Genomic DNA, 20,907 nt, shown 5'->3' on the forward strand with positions numbered 1-20,907 from the left:
CCGCCGGCATGTTTCACGGCTGTTAGACAACCAAAAAAAAGAAGCGGGGATCGCTCATGCAAGGCAGGCAATCTCCGCGAGTTTTTTTTGGATGTATAACAGCTGCAAAACATATGGGGCGGAGACTCGAGCACCCTCAATACTCGGTGCATACCCGAGCACCCGATGCAAACTCAAGTAGTGAACACTTGCGCTCAACACTAATCGCCATATCGTCATCATTTTTTTTTCTTTACTTCCAAAAAAATCCCTACCCCAATCCTAACCCTAGCCCAACTTTAACCCTAACCCTAGCACAACCCTAACCCTAGTACAACCCTTACCCTAGAGTTTATTTTTTATGCCATTCCTCGTGCGTTATAAGTGATTAGACAACTTTATTCTTCGGGTCGGTGCGATTACAGCGATACCAGATTGATATAGATTTTTATGATTGACAGCTATCGCACACGAAAAACCCCCTTTTTTTTGCAAAGACTAGTTTTTGCATTGCTATATTTTGAAAGCTATCATTTTTCCATATTTCGGCCGACAGAGTCATGTGACGGCTTGTTTTTTGTGAGACAAGTTGACTTTCTTATTGGTACCATTTTCGTGCACGTGACATTTTTTGATCGCTTTCTATTCCGATTTTTGGGAGGAAGAATATACAAAAACCAACAATTCAGGAATTGTTTTTTTGTTTTTTTTTCTATGCCGTTCCGCATGTGGTAAAATTGATAAGGCAGCTTTATTCTTTGGGTCAGTATGTTTACAGCGGTACCACATTTATATTGGTTTTTTTATGTTTTGGCACTTTTATACAATAAAAAATATTTTATAGAAAAAATTATAGAATTGTTTTTGCATCGCTTTATTCTGAGAGCTATAACTTTTTTATTTTTTGACTGTTAGAGCTGTGGGGTGGCTTGTTTTTTGCAGGACAAGATGATTTCAGCGGTATCATTTTTATTTACATACATCTTTTTGATTGCGTTTTATTCCATTTCTTGTTTGGCGGTATGATGATAAAGCATCGTTTTTTTGCTTCATGTTTTTTTTTTTTTTACAGTGTTCACTAAGGGGGTTAACTAGTGGAAGAGTTTTATAGGTCAGGTCGCTCCAGACGCGGCGATACCAAATATGTGTACTTTTATAAGAATATTTATTTATGGGTACAATATATTTTTATTTTTTGGGGATTATTTTTTTTATTTATTGTTTTATATTTTTTAAAAATTATTTTTATTTTTTTTTCACTTCCTGACACTTTTTGATCTTTTACACATTATCCCCCTATAGGACTTTCACTTTTTGCAGCCTGATCGGCTATATAGCATAGAGAGCAGCAGCTCCCTATGCTATGCAGCCTGTCAGCACTGCACAGGAAGAAGTTACTTTGGTCATGCACTGTGCATGACCAAAGTAACTTCTTGCCTCCTGGTGACCCGGATGTTATCATGACTACATCGGGTCACCTTGACAACATCCGGGACCGGACTCGGACACCGGAGAGGAGGTAAGTATCGACGCTTACCTCCCCCATTGCTCCCGCAATGCTGCGATCGAGTTCAATCGCAGCATTTCGGGGGTTAATGTGCAGGGAGCGGTGCAGGAACCCTCCCTGCAACATAGCAACGGGTGTCAGCTGTGACAATAAGCTGACACCCGGCGGCGATTGCACATACACAGCCTGTGTGCGGGCAATATCGCCAGGACGTACTATTCCGTATCTGGCCCAAAAGGCCCAGGGCGCAGGTACGGAATAGTACGTCCAATGTCAGAAAGGGGTTAATGACTGGGCGAATTTTTACCATTCTGACGACTGTCACTATAAAAATGTGACTTTGAGGCCTTTTTTTGACAGGAAAATACCCCAAAGTGACACCATTCTAAAAACTGCACCCCTCTATATGCTCAAAACCTATTTTCAGGAAGTTTACTAACCCTTCAGGTGCTTCCCAGGAATTCTTGGAATGTGGAAGAGAAAATAAACATTTAACTTTTTTCACAGAAATGTTACTTTAGACCCCAACATAACATTGAGCCGTAAAAATAACATTTTCACATTTTTCCCACAAAAATGTTTTTCAGCCTCCAATTTTGGGTAACAGGAGAAATTGCACCATGCAATTAGTTGTGCAATTTCTCCTGAGTAAGCCGATACCCCATACGTGGGGAAAAGAAAACATATATGTTGCTTGAGCGCACGGCAGGGTTTGGAAGGGAACGAGCGCCATTTGACTTTTTGAATGTAAAATTTGCTTGAATAATTAGCAGACGCCATGTTGCATTTGGGGAGCCCCTGATGTGCCTAAACAGTGGAAACCCCCCACAAGTGACACCATTTTGGAAACTGCACCCCTCAAGGATTTTATCAACGGGTATAGTGGTACGACACAGAGGTACGACACAATATTTGATAACATTAGGTCATCATACTGAATAAGTTGTCATTAGTCTTGAGCGCAAGTGCTTGCTATTGAGTTTGCATAGGGTACTTGGGTATGCTATTGAGTTTGCATCGGGTACTTGGGTATGCACCAAGTATCGCGAGTGCTGAAGTGACATGCTCGAGTCCCCGCCCGCATGTTTCACGGTTGTTAGACACCCAAAAAAAAACATGTAGGGATCGCTCGTGCATGGCAGCCAATCCCCGCAAGGATTTTTTGGCTGTATAACAGCTGCAAACATATGGGGCAGAGACTCGAGCATGTTACTCGAGCACCCGCGATACTCGGTGCATACCCGAGCACCCCATGCAAACTCAAGTAGCGAGCACTTGCGCTCAACACTAGTCACCATATCGTCGTCATTTTTTTTTCTTTACTTTTGAAAAAATCCCAACCCCAACACAACCCTAACACCAACCCTAACGCTAGCCCAACACTAAAGCTAGCCCAACCCTAATGCTAGCCCAACCCTAACTCTAGCCCAATCCCTTTCCTGTGTTATACAGTTCAACTACCTTTTTCCGTAGATCCGTTGACTATTCTTTTGCTTTCCCCATAACTCACAATCCAGAAACGTCAGTGGCTGGATGAAAGATGCAAGAATCTGTCTGGATCCCAGAATGTCACTCAGCTTTTATACACACACACTGATTACAAGCAAACAGGTCACAGGTGAGGATGTTACCTTTAGTAGCCATTCAAATCCATTTGTGTCAAATTCTGTGCTGTTATCAGGCCAAAATCACCAGGGTATGTGAACTTTTGATCAGGGTCATTTAGATGGTTGTCATTAAGATTTAAAAAGAGAAAACACAGTAGTTTGACACCAAATGGCTTTACCCAACCAATAACCATGAATGGAGAAAGTTTTTTTGTTATCATTCATATTCTCTAAAACAAGGCCAAGAAAGAAAAAATTCTGCCGGGGTATGTAAACTTTTGAGCACAACTGTACATCAGAAAGGGGTTAAATGATACCATATACCTTTGGTCACTTTACCAAAATACTTTTTGAAACTGATGGTATCAATTGTGTGTTTGTGTAGTAGTTATATTACCCTGCTGAAATTTGCATGTTATAGTTTTTCAGCTTTGCATGTTCTTCTCTATCAGGATATAAATTTGCATTGTAAAATAAGTATGGTCAAACATTATGATACAATGTATCATTTGATTCTGCTTCCTCTTTTTTTTTAAGTAATAAAGGGAACTGTCACGTTGGATGTCGTCCCAGATATACCAGCAGCATGTTATAGAGCAAGAGTAGCTGAACACACTGATTATATATATATATATATATAATATATATATTGTGATTGACAGCTACTGTATGTCTGTACACACGGTCACACTGGGTAGGCTGTAGACTCATACTAAGTATAAAAAGTATAAGTACTAAACTGAATAAATAATCCGCCTGTATATCAGACATCATGTGAAGCGTGACAGGTTCCTTTAATAAATGTGTAGTGTCTTATGTTATTATACGTTGCCCTCGTCAGAATTATTGTTATTCATTGAAGTGATGATTTATCATAGGATCACACTTAAGGATGTAAGGACCATATAGGTAGCTCTAAGGGATAGGAGACATGGGTGCTAATATTGGTTGAACTTGTCCTCATTTTAATGGTGTTAAGAATCTGCCATGAGTGTGGTGAGGTCTTCATCATTGCTGCAATGATGCCATATAACAAAGTAAAAAATAAACTCAATCATGAAAATAGATTGGGTTAATCAACCCTTTTGGATGTGGGTTGGCAGTTTGGTGATGTAACGCAGCCTCCAAAAGAAGCAACATTTTCATTTTTATTATTGCACTCCAGTCCTTCATGTAAACTCTGGTAACCCTGCGTTGTCCTGTAGTAGGTCATGGTTAAACACTGTCAACATAATGACTCCTATTCATCAAGAATGGCAATTTTCTTGCCGGCCTTGATGAGGGAGCGTGATGACATCAGGTGCTCCTGATTCATGATGAGATGCATGCCTCTTCATGAATCTGGAAAATCTGATAAGTGACGTGCGCCTCTATGTGCTGCGCCAAAAGATCCTGGTTAGGCCCAGTTTTTTTGCTTTTTTTTACATAGCATGGCCTAAAGCCATGTTGATGATTTGAGAAATTTCTGAGGATTTAAATAATCATCAAATCTGCTAACATTTCACATTCAATATCTTGTACCCCATTCACATTATGCATAAAAAAAATTGTGAGGCAAATCTAAGGCTATGTGCCCACGTAGCGTTTTTGTGGCATATTTACGGCCGCGAAAACGCTTGTAAAACAGTCTGCCATGCAAAGCAATGTGAATTCGGATGTGCTGTGCACATGATGCGCTAATTTGCGTGCCAAATTCGCATTGCTTTGCAAAACGCAGCATGACCATTTCTACCGCGATTACGCTGCAGCGTAATCGCGGTGCGTGTGGTACCTGGGATGAAGACGAGACAAGAACTCCTCTTCATCCCGGCTACCACGCGGTGAAAAAAAGAAATAAAATAGTTAAAAATAAACAAAACCTGTATATTCACCTCTCCAGTGGCCCCCGGTCTGCTCTCCGGTCTGCTCTCGGCCGCGTCTTCTCTCTTCAGCGTCCCGCAGTGTACTGTCAGGACCTGCGGTGACGTCATTTAGTCAGCTGATGGTCACGCGACCGCTGACGTCGGCGGTCAGGTGATGGTCGCGTGACCATCAGCTGACTAAATGACGTCATCGCAGGTCCTGACAGTCCATAGCGGAGAGCACCCCGGATTTTGCTTCTAATTTGAGGTCCGTAATCCGTTCAGAGGTTCAGGATTCCCTGAAAGACTTACTAAAAGGGAAAAAGAGAACCCATAAGGATATCTCCTCCGACTATGATTTATCCTCCCAGTCAGAGGATCTTTGCCTCAGTGATTCAGCATCCTCCTCTTCATCAGACAGTGGTAGGCCCTGTTTCCCTATTGAAGATACTGACAAGTTGGTCAGAGCGGTCAGATCTACCATGGGGTTGAGGGAGGAAAAGGCAGCCAGGTCCCTGGAAGACATTATGTTCGCCGGCCTGGAGGAAAAAAAGAGACGCTCCTTTCCAGTGAATCCTAAAATTGAGACCCTTATAGACCGGGAATGGAGGAAGCCAGAGAAATCAGGAGTGTTGCCCTCATCCTCTAAAAGGAGGTACCCCTTTGAGGATAGTGTCTCTGGGTCCTGGGATAAAATTCCTAAAGTTGACGGGTCCGTCGCCCGATCATCCAAAAGATCGTCCCTACCCCTGGAAGATTCGGGCCGTCTAAAGGATGCTCTTGATAAGAAGGCAGATTCCTTCCTGCGTCACACCTGGGAAGCGGCGGCAGGGGGCCTGAAGCCAGCGGTAGCAGGCACTTGTGTCGCTAGGTCACTCATGGTGTGGCTTCAGCAATTAGGAGACCAGCTCAAGGATAAAAGATATCTAGAGATAAAATCCTCTCCAATCTGCCTTTGCTACAAGGAGCATCTGCTTTTCTGGCCGACTCCTCAGCGGATTCGGTTAAACTCGCTGCCAGGTCTGCTAATTTGTCTAACGCTGCCAGACGAGCCCTGTGGCTCAAGGGTTGCCCAGGAGACCTACAATCTAAACATAAACTATGTTCCCTTCCTTGTGATGGTAAACTCTTGTTTAGCCAAAAACTGGACGAGCTTTTGAAGAAGGCTGGCAACAGGAAGAGAGGTTTCCCAGGGTTCACGGGGGACACAAACAGGTCCTATTTTTGGAGGAAGAGATTTAACCGGGGTCGCCATCCGGGAGAAAGGAAAAGATGGGAGCCCAGATCTAAAAAGGACTCTGGTTACATGTTTGGGGGGCCATCCTCCAGTACCAAAAAATCTTCCCAATGACGCGAGGCTAGAGGTCAGGGGAAGGCTTTCCCATTTTATCCCAGCTTGGGAAGCCATCACTTCGAATCCGTGGGTGTTGAGTATCATAAAGAATGGCCTAAAGATACACTTCAGTCAGGTCCCTCACCGAACCTTCATGATCACCTCCAGGAGGAAGTCCAGGGAGGAGCAGATATCCCTAGAATCAGAAGTGTTAGATTTAGTCAGCAAGCAGGTCCTTCAAGAAGTTCCAGATTCACAATGGGGACGGGGATTTTATTCCCCCCCTGTTCATGATAAAAAAAAACAAATGGGTCCTTAAGGACCATTATTAACCTCAAAAGTCTTAATCAGCTGATAGAGAACCAGACTTTCAAGATGGAATCGGTGAACTCTGCAGTAAAACTCCTACACCACTATTGTTTCATGGCAGTTATCGATCTAAAAGCTGCCTACTATCACGTCCCAATCCATCCAGACTACCAGAAGTACCTAAGGGTAGCCCTGTTCATCCAAGGAGAATTGAGATATTTCCAATTTACTGCCCTACCTTTTGGACTCTCGATAGCACCGAGAGTGTTTACAAAGGTTATAGCAGAGGTGACAGCTTTTCTCCGAATCAAAAACGTGGCGATTGTTCCCTACTTGGACGACTTTCTGATAATAGGGAAATCGGAGGACCACTGTTCCTCTCAACTTTTAGAGGTCAGGACAGCTATACATCAGCTAGGGTGGTTGATAAATATTCAAAAATCAAAACTATCCCCCTCAAGGACTCAGATCTTTCTGAGCTTGACCCTAAATTCCCAACTCCAATCCTGCTTCCTCCCGGAAGACAAGGTTTGCAAAATAATCAGCCTGGTCTCAAGGGCCATAAAGTCTCCCATGATGTCCTTGAGAGGGGCAATGTCCCTACTAGGCTCCATGATTTCCTGTCTTCCGGCAGTCAAATGGGCCCAGAGTCATATGAGGCTTCTTCAATGGGAGGTCCTGTCAGCACAAAAATCCTTCAACGAACATTTAGAGACAGTCTTTTTTCTTTCTTTGGAGACAGTAAACTCCCTCTCCTGGTGGACAAACAGGGAGAATCTGACCTCAGGCTTACAGTGGTCCAGACCAGTCGACCATACAATTACAACAGATGCAAGTGGCTCCGGCTGGGGGGTCATCTAGCAGTTCTCTCAGTTCAGGAGCTCTGGCTACGTCATGAAATATACGCATCATCGAACCTAAAAGAGCTTTTGGCAGTGGAGAAATCCCAGATAGGCTTCCTTCCCCACATACAGGGTCGCCATGTCCAGATCAGGTCCGACAATCGGACGTCAGTAGCTTATATAAATCACCAGGGAGGATGGTAGTGGCAAACAGAATCCTGCAACTAGCAGAACAGCATCTCCCATCCCTCAGTGCTCTTTACATCTGGGGGGTAGAAAATTCAGATTTCCTCAGCTGCCACACTTTAAGACAAGGAGAGTGGGCTCTAAACCCGATAGTCTTCCAACAGATTATCCAGCTATGGGGGTCACCAGACATAGATTTGTTCGCCACCAGTGCAAACAGGAAGGTGGAGAGATTCTGTTCACTAAATCCAACAGAGAATCCCTATGCTGTGGACGCTCTCCAGATACCCTGGAAGTTTGAGAAGGCCTACGTGTTTCCACCGATAGTAATGATCCCGGCAGTTGTGAGGAAAATTCGGGAGGAGGGGGCGAGGATAATTCTGATAGCGCCCTTTTGGCCAAAGAGACCCTGGTTCTCCCTGCTTTGCCTAATGTCGATCTCGGATCCCTGGGTCCTGCCGGACAGGCCGGACCTTTTTATCCAGGGGCCGATATTCCATGCACAAACCAAAGGTTTCCATCTGGCGGCTTGGAATTTGAGAGGTTGATACTGAGCAATAGGGGGTTTTCACCAGGCCTAGTTTCCACCCTATTGGGTAGTAGGAAGCCCATAACAACTAAGATTTATTCCAGAATCTGGGGAAAATTCCTGGATTTTAAAGACTCCCCTTTGTCGGATAAACCTCCAATTAAAGATGTCCTAGAATTTTTACAAAAGGGACGTGACCTGGGGTTAGCTACGGGAACCCTTAAAGTTCTTGTGTCCGCCCTAGGGGTGCTCTATAATTGTAACCTGGCGGGGAACAGATGGGACTCTAGATTCATTAAATCCTGTTCCAGAGCTAAGCCAATTCGAGCTCTCAGAGTTCCTCCCTGGGAACTGAATTTGGTTTTAAACGCACTCTCTGGCGACCCATTTGATCCCCTGCGGGTTATCTCTCCAAAGTTCCTCACCCTCAAAACCATTCTCTTAGTGGCCCTAACGTCGGCCTGTAGGGTGAGTGACCTGCAGGCCCTTTCTGTTGATCCCCCATACACCCAAATTCATGAGGACCGGGTCGTCCTGCGTACAGATCCGGCATACCTTCCAAAAGTAGTATCCAGATTCCACTGTAATCAGGAGATTGTGCTTCCCTCTTTCTGCAGTAACCCTAAAAACCCCGGGGAGGTTAGGTTCCACAATCTAGATGTTAGAAGGGCATTACTACAGTACATAGACATGACTAGTCAGTGGAGGAAGGACAAGTCCTTGTTTCTGGCCTTTCTGGGGAGTAGGAAAGGTCACGGGGTATCAAAGGGAACTATTGTACATGGCTTAGGGAGGCCATTTGTCTAGCTTATACATCTACAGGTGTTCCGGCAATGGACGGTATTAAAGCTCATTCCACCAGAGCTGTAGCAACCTCCTGGGCAGAGAGAGCAGACGTCTCGATTGACCAGATATGTAAAGCTGCTACTTGGTCTGCTCCATCCACCTTCTACAAGCACTATCGGTTGGATCTATCCTCCTCTGACCTTACCTTTGGGAGAAGGGTACTTCAGGCGGTGGTCCCTCCCTAGGGTGCTCATATTCTCCAAAATTCTCTCAAGGTGTGGTGTCATGGGTGAGGGGAAAACACCAAGGTTACTTACCGGTAGCCGGTTTTTCCTGAACCCATGACAGCACCCGTAGTTTTCCCCCCTGTCTTTCTCACGCCCTGGTGAAGCACTTGTTGGGTGATTATATATACTGTATATATATTGTAGGTGTTGGTTATGTGTCTAACCTTTTCTGGAGGTCCGCTCAATGCTCTGTAATCCAACTGAAGCGAGGGAGAGGTACCGCCCTTTTATTTCAGACGGTTTCCTGTCCTTGGTGGGGCGGATCCCTCTCTCAAGGTGTGCTGTCATGAGTTCAGGAAAAACCGGCTACCGGTAAGTAACCTTGGTGTTTTAGAGTTAGGTCCCTATGTTGGGCGAACCCAAAATTTTCTCTGCTAACCCCTATCTCAGGTATGTCTGACTCAGGGGATACTACGCTCTCATCTTCCCCCATTACACAGAAGGGAAAACGGTCAGACTCTGGGGTTGGTGAGTCTTCTTTAGGGCCAATTCATTTTTTACCCGAGCAATTGAGGTCTCCGCCCCTCCCCCACAAGTCCCAAAACTACACTAAGCCCCCGCCTATGGTAATTGGGTGCAGTAAATCGAGGACCATGCCGACCTCATGGGACTTAGTACCTCAGGCCATCTCAATGACCACTCTAAGCCACTGGATAGTCTTTATTATCCCCGTGAATGCAGCAAACGCCCACCTTCTTCCCAGGGATCAATTGGAGAGGTAGTGAGACCCTCATGAGGGTCACAAAACTCTCTGAGTCTAGTAGTCCAGTCATTTGAAGACCATTCACTTTACAGGACAAGCTTCTTACCATGGTCCTTGACCTTTCCTCCCTTGTCTGTATGCCTACAATCTTCAGTAAATTGATAATTGAAAATCTCAAAAAGATTCCAAGTGGAGTCTTCAATGATAATCTCATGCCACCTCAGAGAAAGGCACTCAATGAGCTCCAAGCCCTTGATGACATTGTTATCAAAGCAGCAGGCAAGGGAGGCAACATCGTAATTTAGCTGGTTGACAAATATGAGAGGGAGGTTTTTCGCCAACCCAGAAATAAAGATACCTACCAAATACTCCCCCAGAATCTCACCCTGACATTATACCAAAAACTACAACGGATTTTGTAAAGTGCATATAAATCAGGCATTATCCCTAAAAAAGTTTTGGTTGGTTTGTTAATTAAATATCCAAAAACACCCACTTTTTATCTACTCCTTAAGGTTGACAAAGACCACACTAATCCACCAGGGCATCCTATTGTCACTGGCATAGAAGGGTTATGTGACATGGTTTGCAAATTTATTGATTCCTATCTGAAACCCATTGTGGAAGCGTTGCCCTCCTATGTCATAGACACTACTTACATACTTGCTAAAATTAACGGCATCTACTTGGAGACTAAAATGATCCTTGTCACTATCAACATAGAATCTCTTTATACATCTTCAGGGTATGAGAATGGTTTGAGAGTAGCTCATTTTTTCTTGGACATGACCAACCGGGACGGCCATTGGTGTGAATTTTTATTGGAGCTGTTAGGTTTTATTTATAGAGACAAAGCATTGTGATGGGTGTGGCGTGTGATCCGTCATATGCAGATCTGTTTCTTGGCTTCTGGGAGAGAGAGAATTTTCATGGTGAGGGAGCACATGCCTCTGACCTGGTACAATGTTGGCATTGTTACACTGATGATGTTCTGTTAATTTGGCAGGGTGCTGAAACAGAGCTGACTCAATTCATGCAGACTCTCAATCAAAATTCTTTCAACCTCAAATTACCCTACAAATGACACAAATTCAAGATTGATTTTCTGAATATACAACTGTATGTTGAGGAGGATGGATCAATACAAATCAATCTATACTGCAAATAGACAGCATTCAATTTTCTGCTACATGCTTTCTCTGCATACATTCATCCAGTCATCAGGGCCATCCCCGATGAACAGTTCCTGAAAGCCCAACATATCTGGTCCCCCAATATGAGGTTTGAACAATAAACTACTATTCTCAAAGATAGATTTAGATCTAGAGGATATAGTGGCAGGAGTATTAAAAACGCCTGCAGGAGATTTAAAGCCATACAAATGATGACCGTTTGATTCATGCTAAATAAGCGACACGCAAAAGCCATGGAACTAGTTTCATATTCACTTCCAACTGCCATTTGAACAGGATGCTCAAAATATTGATTAAACATTGGCCAGTATTACAAACTGACAATGTGCTGGCGGCTCACTTGACACAAACTCTCAGAATGACACATAGAAAGAGTTGGAACTTAACCCCTTTACCCCCGAAGGTGGTTTGCACCTTAATGACCAGGCCAATTTGAACAATTCTGACCACAGTCACTTTATGAAGTAATAACCCTGGAACACTTCAACGGATCCCACTGATTCTGAGATCGTTTTTCGTGACATATTGTACTTCATGATAGTGGTAACATTTCTTCGACTTGCGTTTATCTGTGACAAAATCTGAAATTTGGCGAAAATTTCGCAATTTTTAAAATTTTAATTTTTATGCCCTTAAATCAGAGAGATATGTCACACAAAATAGTTAATAAATAACATTTCCCACATGTCTACTTAACATCAGCACAATTTTGGAACCAACAATTTTTTTTTGTTAGGAAGGTATAAGGGTTAAAATTTGACTAGCGATTTCTCATTTTTCCAACAAAATTTACAAAACCATTTTTTTGGGACCACATCACATTTGAAGTGACTTTGAGGGGCCTTTATGACAGAAAATGCCCAAAAGTGACACCATTCTAAAAACTGCACCCCTCAAGGTGCTCAAAACCTCATTCAAGAAGTTTATTAACCCTTCAGGTGCTTCACAAGAATTTTTGGAATGTTGAAGAAAAAAATTAACATTTAACTTTTTTCACAAAAATGTTACTTTAGACCCAATTTTTTTTCGCAAGGGTAACAGAAAAAATGGACTCCAAACTAAGTTGTGCAATATTTCATGAGCACGCCAATACCCCATATGTGGGGGAAAACCACTGTTTGGGTGCACGGCAGGGTTTGGAAGGGAAGGAGCGCCATTTCACTTTTTGAATGTAAAATTTGCTTGAATAATTAGCGGGCGCCATGTTGCGTTTGAGGAGCTCCTGATCTGCCTAAACAGTGAAAACCCCGACAAGTGACACCATTTTGGAAACTAGACCCCTCAGGGAACTTATCTAGATGTGTGTTGAGCACCTTGAATCCCCAGGTGCTTCACAGAAGTTTATAACATGGGGCCGTGAAAATAAAAAAATCAGACTTTTTCCCCAAAAATTATTTTTAGCCCCAAATTTTTTATTTTCACAAGGGTAAGAGGAGAAAATGGACCCCAAAAACAGTTTTGCAATTTCTCCTGAGTACGCCGATACCCCATATGTGGGGATAATACACTGTTTGGGAGCACATCAGGGTTCAAAAGAGAAGGAGCACTGTGTGACTTTTTGAACGCAAAATTGGCTGGAATCGAGAGTGGACGCCATGTCGCGTTTGGAGATCCCCTGATGCACTTAAACAGTGGAAACCCCCCACAAGTGACCCCTCAAGGATTTTATCAAGGGGTATGGTGAACATTTTGAACCCAGAGGTATGACACAGAATTTGATAACATCAGGTCATCATATTGAATAAGTTGTCATTAGTCTTGAGCGCAAGTGCTCACTACTTGAGTTTACATCGGGTGCTCGGGTATGCACCATGTATTGTGGGTGCTCGAGTGACATGCTTGAGTCCCCACCCCGCACGTTTCATGGTTGTTAGACACCCAAAAAAAACCATGCGGGGATCGCTCTTGCATGGCAGGCAATCCCCGCAAGGTGTTTTTGGCTGCGAAGCATATGGGCCGGAGATTCGAGCATATCACTCGAGCACCCATGATTCGCGGTGCATACCCGATGCAAACTCAAGTAGCGAGCACTTGCGCTCAACACTAGTCGCCATACCGTTATCATTTTTTTTTCTTTACTTTTGAAAAAATCCCAACCCCAACACAACCCTAACCCTAACCCTAGCCCTAGCACAGCCCTAGCCCTAGCACAGCCCTAGCCCTAGCACAGCCCTAACCATAACCCTAGCACAGCCCTAACCATAACCCTAGCACAGCCCTAACCATAACCCTAGCACAACCCTAACCATAACCCTAGCACAACCCTAACCATAACCCTAGCACAACCCTAAACCTAGAGTTTATTTTTTACGCTGTTCCTCATGCAGTATTAGGCTGCGTGCCCACTATGTGTTTTTCGAGCGTTTTTCTTACGGAATTTCCGCAGTGAAAATGCTTAAACGCTTGGTAATACATGCCCCATGGTCCCCAATGATATTCCGAATGTGCTGTGCACATGCTGCGGAAATTTCCTCTGTGGATTATCATTTTGGAAAAATATGCAGCATGTCCATTAAGTTTGCCGACACACAGCGTAATTGCCGCCATTGACTTGCATTGAACCACATGATATCCGCATGGACGCATGTGCCCATCCGGATTTCATGCGGTTCAATGCGCGGATGGTACCCGGGTCTGGAGAAGAGGAGACTCTCCTCCAGACCCAAGTACCATATTACCTGTTAAAAAAGGAATTTAAAATAAATATTATACTTACCTTCCGATGGCCCTCGGTGTTTTCTCTGCTACGTACGCTCTGTTGTACGTTTCGCGATTTGCAATAGTCTAAAAGGACCTGCGGTTACGTCATTTAGTCATGTGACAGGTCATGCGACCGCTGACGTCGGCCGGCGCGTGACCTGTCACATGACTAAATGACGTCATGGCAGGTCATTTCACACCACCGCGAGCCATACAACCGACTGGACGCATCGGAGAAAAGACCACGGGCCATCAGAAGGTGAGTATAATCTTTATTTTTTACCATTCTTATTCTTTTTTTTAACTATTACTTGGTCCTTGCCGGTTGCATGGATTTATTTAGTGTGACAAAGTTGTCAAGCATTTTTCCAAGTGATGCTAAAATCGCTTGGAAAAGCGCTTGATAACCCGCATGCAGAAATGCATGCAAAAACACTTGACAAACGCTTCTACCTGGCAGGAAAAACGCATGTAAAATCCGCATGCGTTTTTCCTGCCAGGGAGAAGCAGAAAAAATATGCAACATTGTGGGCACGTAGCCTAAGTGATTAGACGACTTTATTTTTCGAGTTGGTGCAATTACAGTGATGACAGATTCATATCGGATTTTTATGTTTGGCAGCTGTCACACACTACCATTTTCTGGCACGTGACATTTTTTTGATCGCTTTCTATTCTGATTTTTGGGAGGCAGAATAAACAAAAACCAACAATTCAGGAATTTTTGGAGCTTTTTTTTATGCCTTTCCGCGTGTGGTAAAATTGATAAGGCAGCTTTATTCTTCAGTCAGTACGTTTACAGCGGTACCACATTTATATCTTTTTTTATGTTTTGGCGTTTTTACACAATAAAAACTATTTTATAGAAAAAATAATTTTTTTGTATCGCTTTATTCTGAGAGCTATAACTTTTTTATTTTTCGGTTAATGGACCTGTATGGCAGCTTGGTTTTTGCGAGACAAGATGACGTTTTCAACGGTGCCATTTTTATTTACATTTGTCTTTTTGATCGCGTTTTATTCCATTTTTTGTTTGGAGGTATGATAAAGCATCATTTTTTGCTTCGTTTTTTAATTATTTTTTTTTACTGTGTTCACTAAAAGAGTTAACTAGTGTGACAGTTTTATAGGTCAGGTCGTTCCAGACACGGCGATACCAAATATGTGTACTTTTATGGTTTTTTTGTTTTTTTTTCATTAATATTTATTTATGGGAACAGTATTTTTTTATTTTTTTGGATTATTTTTTCATTTTTTTTTAAATATTTTTATAATTTTTTTTTCACTTTCCTACACTTTTGTTTTACTTTTACACTTTGTCCCACTATGAGACATTCATTTTTTGCAGGCTGATCACTTGCATAGCATAGAGATGCAGCAGCATCTCTGTGCTTTGCAGCCTGTCAGCTCCTGCATACACAAGTTACTTAGAGCATGCACTGAGCACGATCTAACTAACTTGCTGATGCCCGGTGACCCGGGTGTCGTCATGACGATATCGGGTCACCATGGCAACTACCGGAACCCAGCCCAGACAGCGCGGGACGCCAGATAGAAGGTAATAGGCCCACTGCACAGAGACATACTATTACTGACAATGTCAGTAAGGGGTTAAAAGACCTTTTGGTAAGAAGCCACTACATGGCGAAACCTACTATGCCCTTTAATACAGTAGGACGTAGATGTGACTGCTACCCCTGTGGCAATTGCTTGACATGTTCTAACATTTTGAGATCCGTTTCATTTTTGTTATCTGATTGATCAAAATACTATCAAATCAATGATTACATTTCAAATAATACCATGCACGTGGTGTACTATGCCACTTGTCTGTGTTCAAAAATTTATATTGGCTTAACGTCACATGAACTGAAAGTTTGCACGCGCAAGCATGTCAGGTGTAACATACCTGGCGGCGTCCTTGCATAGTGGTCCATCTCCCACTGTGCAAGAGCGCGCACTTGATCTCCAGTCCAGAATGTCTCTCTGGCTTCCCTCCATGCTGTCTGTTTGTGTCTGTTTCTGCTGCTTAAGGGCGGCGCCCGATCACTTCCTGCTTTTTGTACCTGCTGTGGGTCGCACCCCTTGTGCGTCCTCAGCCTATTGCTGTCTGTCACCTGGTATATAACCCAGCTGCTCCAATCAATCCCTGCCTGAGCATAGTGTTTCATTCAGTGTGTGCTTGCACTCTGAAGGTGCCAGGTCCTGTTCTGTGTTCTCTTGTCTGCCTATCCTGGAGGCTGTATTTCCAGGCCTGTCTGAACACGCTCCTAGCCTGTTCCTCTCGCCTTCTAGGGGCCGATTACCTAGACCTGCTCCTGTATCTTGTCTGTCCTGTCTGAACACGCTCCTTGCCTGTTCGTCCCGCCTCTCTGGGGGCCGTATTCCCAGACCCGCTCCTGTATCCCGCTGCAGTGTCGGTCTCTTCCGTACACTCAGTTCCAGTCTGAACTCTCTCCTATCCTTTACCTGTTTTGCCTCTATGTCCGTTCCTTTCCTTTTTCTGCAGAGTCTGAACTCGTACCTAACTCCTGCTTGTTGTCTCTGTACTCCTGTTTGTGAGTTTGTGGTCCACTTGCTACTTCACTGCAAATACCCTGTGGGTATCTGGCTCTGCCTTTCCCTTCCTGTCTGTTCCGTGTGAACAGAGCCCTGTCCGTCCTGCTCTGACTCCTTGCTCACTGCTCCGGCAGCCTTGCTCCGCTCTGACCCTTTTGCTCACTGCTCCGGCAGCCTTGCTCCGCTCTGACCCTTTTGCTCACTGCTCCGGCAGCCTTGCTCCGCTCTGACCCTTTTGCTCACTGCTCCGGCAGCCTTGCTCCGCTCTGACCCTTTTGCTCACTGCTCCGGCAGTCTCGCTCCGCTCTTATCCTTTTGCTCACTGCTCCGGCAGTCTTGCTCTGACTCCTTGCTCACTGCTCCAGGCGGCCTCGTCCTGCTCTGACTCCTTGCTCACTGCTCCGGCAGTCTCGCTCAGCTCTGACCCTTTGCTCACCGCTCCTGGCGGTCTCGTCCTGCTCTGCTCTTGCTCACCGCTCCAGGCGGTCTCGTCCTGCTCTGCTCTTGCTCACCGCTCCAGGCGGTCTCGTCCTGCTCTGCTCTTGCTCACCGCTCCAGGCGGTCTCGTCCTGCTCTGCTCTTGCTCACCGCTCCAGGCGGTCTCGTCCTGCCCTGCTCTTGCTCACCGCTCCAGGCGGTCTCGTCCTGCTCTGCTCTTGCTCACCGCTCCAGGCGGTCTCGTCCTGCCCTGCTCTTGCTCACCGCTCCAGGCGATCTCATCCTGCCCTGCTCTTGCTCACCTCTCCAGGCGGTCTCGTCCTGCCCTGCTCTTGCTCACCTCTCCAGGCGGTCTCGTCCTGCCCTGCTCTTGCTCACCGCTCCGGACGGTCTAGTCCTGCCCTGCTCTCGCTCACCTCTCTGGGCGGCCTCACTCTGCTGTGTTTGTCCGCCACATCTGTGTTCCAGAGTCCCAGTGTGTACTGGGTCCTATCCCGCCTGTGTTCCTACCTGCTAGTGTCTTCCTGTCTGCACTCTAGCCGTGCTTGCCTGTACCCCCCTGCCTGCATACCCGCCTGCCTGCATACCAGTCGTGCCTGCCTATTCCCACCAGTCTGTGAGCCAGCCTAACCAGTTTGTTCCTGTATTCCCCTGTGTGGGTCAGCAGCCGTGTCCGGGGTCTGTCCTGGAGTAGCACCTGGTCCCTCTGCTCGGTTCCTCCTTGGTGCACTGGCGTCGTATGCCATCGTGCGACCCTGGTCGGATCGGGTGAATACCTAGTTACGCCCCTCCAGGCATTCACTCTTCGGCACGGTCCAGTGGAATCACAAGCACACGCCGCTCAGCCCGGGCGTGTGCATTACATCAGGGACATTTTGACGGCAAAAGAAATATTAAGGTCCATCATGAATGTGACCCCCAAAGCCTTAAAATAAGAGGTATAGATAAGATCCATTGTGGCATCAAGGTGGGGGGGGGTGCAGCAAAAAACAGGCGCGCGCCCAATGTCATCAATGCAATGTCACCAATGGGTCTGATTGAGAAACTAAGTTTTGTCATTGTGAGGCCCCTTTATCCATACATTTTTCTTCCTACTTCCCATATATGTATGTTCCTCTTTATTTATAGTTCTTTGCAAATTGGTGTTTTTAATTTTTCCTTGTATGTTGATCTTGCTTTTAGTATACATCTACATGCTCATAGGTGGTCTGATCAGTCCTGGACACATATCCGTGCCTCAGCACAAGATGGATTGGGTGGAGTGGGTTGCTTTCCATCTGGTTGGTTAGGGGTGCATTGTGGGGGGACGCAATGATGGATATAGACAGATTGGCACTGACTGCGGTAACTTTGCGCCACCTAATTGGCCCCTTTTTAAACCTATATATAAAACCTGGCAGGACAGCAAAATTAGCACCTCCCCTTGAGCAAGCAATCAGGCGAAACATGCTTTGGGACAATGTGTAGGGTGTATAATTTCCATACACCATTGGTAAGCAGTGCATTTCGAATAAACTTTTACACTTTTCTCGGGTACATACATGTAAATGGGTGTTTTAGATGTATTTTCACCACTTGGTTAAAACAATTCCCATGGACTTTTGATGTTTACAACTTGTCACTATTGCACCTTTACTCAATGTTAATTCATGCTTTTCCTGGGGGTGTCACTGCTGATTGATAGTCCTCCATTATGTTTTTTCCTCCTTACTAGACCATGATACCATATTGGCATTGGCATTTTTAGTATTGTCTTAATAAATTACAATTGTCTTTTAATATTCCTTGGTGGTTTGTGTCTATTCCAACAGTCGTATTTTGTTTAAGTAATATAATATATATGTAAATGAAGTCCCTGCTGACCTGGCAGTCACTGTGCAGGCAGGTTTGCCTGTCAATGAGGCTTCATGGTGTGCTATTTAAATCTTCATTATCACTTGCCAGTTACTGTTTATACACTGCTCTATTAAGCTTATCATGGGTCCTTTGTATTCACCCCTGGTTACTGTCTTCGTACTCGCTTAACTCATTGGATGCCTTTCTGGACTGTTTGATTATCTTCTGCATCGCATCCTTGTATGAAAGTATGGACTATTCTGACTATGATTTTGGCTCCCAATTTTGTTATTGTCCCTGACTTTCTGGTTCTGAGCTACCTAGATAACACCATTTTCTCAATCAGCTCCCCTGTCCTACACCTAATCTGTGGAAGCAAACCAGGTACCTTTGCAGAAAGAACTAGACCCTTTTGTAGGGGTGAAAGATTGAATGCCAAACAAAGGCGTCTGTATAAACTCATTTAAGTTGACAGATTTGCTTCAAAAGATGACATTAGCTTTTTATCTTTTAGAGACTTCTAAAGAACATTCAAGGATGTCTTCCATTCAAGAGGTTATAAGGAAAGCATGGAGCCAAGTACACCAATGTCTTCTTCTAGCTGTGGCAATGCTGTTTATGATGTGGCAACACTTCAAAGCCTTCGTTTCATTGTGGTATGTTATTCCTTCCTGCATCTGGGCAATTTCCACATGTTCCTCTTCCACAATCCTTTCCAATAACTTGTCTGCTTAATTTCAGGTGTAGTATTTCTTGCCAAGGACATTCTAAAAATAAAAGTGAGTATCCAATTTCTCTTTGGATGACTGTAGGTGAATTGCATGTTGTGGGAAATCTTATTGTTCTTGTTTTCATCTATGTTCAGGAAACCTGAGTGTGAATGCAGAAGTCGACGTGATCTCTTATTGTTCTAAAAAATGGAAAGGGGAAGCCCTTAATGCTAAGCAAATGAGGAAGGTAAACATTATAAATTCTCCTACTCTCTTGCATTGTTCTCTTCCTACAATGGGAGCAATTGAAGAGTTAAAGAGTTGATTAACTGCATGAGGTCACACATGAAGACTTAGAATAGAAGTCAGAGCACTGGGCATATTTCTGGCATATAAACATTTAAACACCATTTATTTTAATAACACTGAAATACATGGTTGAAATGAAGTTCGGATATCTTAAATTATTCTTCCTCCATAGTATCTGTTACCAGATTTCATTATACAAACTACATATAATTGAACAGATCTCTTAGAACTGATGAGGCTGGTTTACTTACTTTTAAAGTCAATGTCAGATAAGTCTAGCTAGAGCAGGACTGATAAGATGCGCATTTTAAGATGAGACACAAAAACTTTATAAAAATGATTAAACTTTTCAAAGTAAGCACATCAGCCTCAAAGGGTGTTAGAAAACCTATGTATGTAGTTTGTATTGTGAATTGTATGGTTTCTATATATGAAACGATATTGGTTCTAACACTGAGGCACCGATGCATTAAAACTGGTGTTTCATATGCCAGTTTTAATGATAAGTTACAGGAATAAAATGCACCTAATTCATTAATAAGGATGGAAAAGGAAGGCAATTCCAGCATCAGGATCTTCAATAAAACACTCTTTGTTAGAGAAATAGTTGAAAAGTTGCAATTCCAAAGCTGACTGTGATATTTAATGACTAAAGACACCAGTATGAAAAGCATTTTCTGGCCACAATTGGCTTTGAAATTGCAACTTTTTAACTATTTTCCTAATAAAGAGGGTTTTTACTGAAGATCCCGATGCAGGATTCCCTTCCTTTTAATTCTTCCTTTCCTTTCATTTGATTTTCCTGCGGCACTGCAAGTTTCCCTGCATTGACTCTTCATATCAGGGTGAGTTGACCTTTTTCTTCTATAATTCATTAATAGGTGCACGGCACTTAATAAATTAGGCTCATCTCATCACTGAAGTCCGCCTCCGTGAGCCTCGGCAAAGATGTTACTCCAGTCATAGATTTGAGGACATTTCTGGTGTAAGATATGCCGCTAAAGAGACATAACTTTTGAAGAATTTGTCGGGCCAGCTTCGCCATGCCCCATCCAATCCATGCTACGCCCACTTTAATTGATCTGTCTGGGACTTGACAAAAGTTACAACATTTCTTGCGCAACTTCGAGTTGGACAAAAGTTTTGTTACTTTGTTACAGTGACTGATGACAAAAACATTTTGATGAATCGGCCTAAATGCCAATCTACAGTGTCTCAAAGTTGAACCCCTGAACAAGCAGACACAATGATCA

The 20,907-nt window shown here is 43.9% G+C and overlaps 1 protein-coding gene across 2 annotated transcripts in view; it reads left to right on the top strand.

Annotated features, from left to right (window-relative positions):
- OTULINL (OTU deubiquitinase with linear linkage specificity like) overlaps positions 1-20,907 on the top strand; it is a 109,412-nt gene that overhangs the window by 35,985 nt on the left and 52,520 nt on the right. For both annotated transcript variants that reach the window (XM_073678620.1, XM_073678619.1), the window contains exons 2-4: positions 19,150-19,291; positions 19,377-19,414; positions 19,501-19,592. In XM_073678620.1, the coding sequence (XP_073534721.1) occupies positions 19,150-19,291; positions 19,377-19,414; positions 19,501-19,592 (272 nt within the window). The remainder of the gene's footprint in view (positions 1-19,149; positions 19,292-19,376; positions 19,415-19,500; positions 19,593-20,907) is intronic.

This window comes from Phyllobates terribilis, unplaced genomic scaffold, assembly GCF_046119375.1.
Source record: "Phyllobates terribilis strain yellow unplaced genomic scaffold, ASM4611937v1 Scaffold_4__5_contigs__length_816908805, whole genome shotgun sequence".
NCBI lineage: Eukaryota > Metazoa > Chordata > Amphibia > Anura > Dendrobatidae > Phyllobates > Phyllobates terribilis.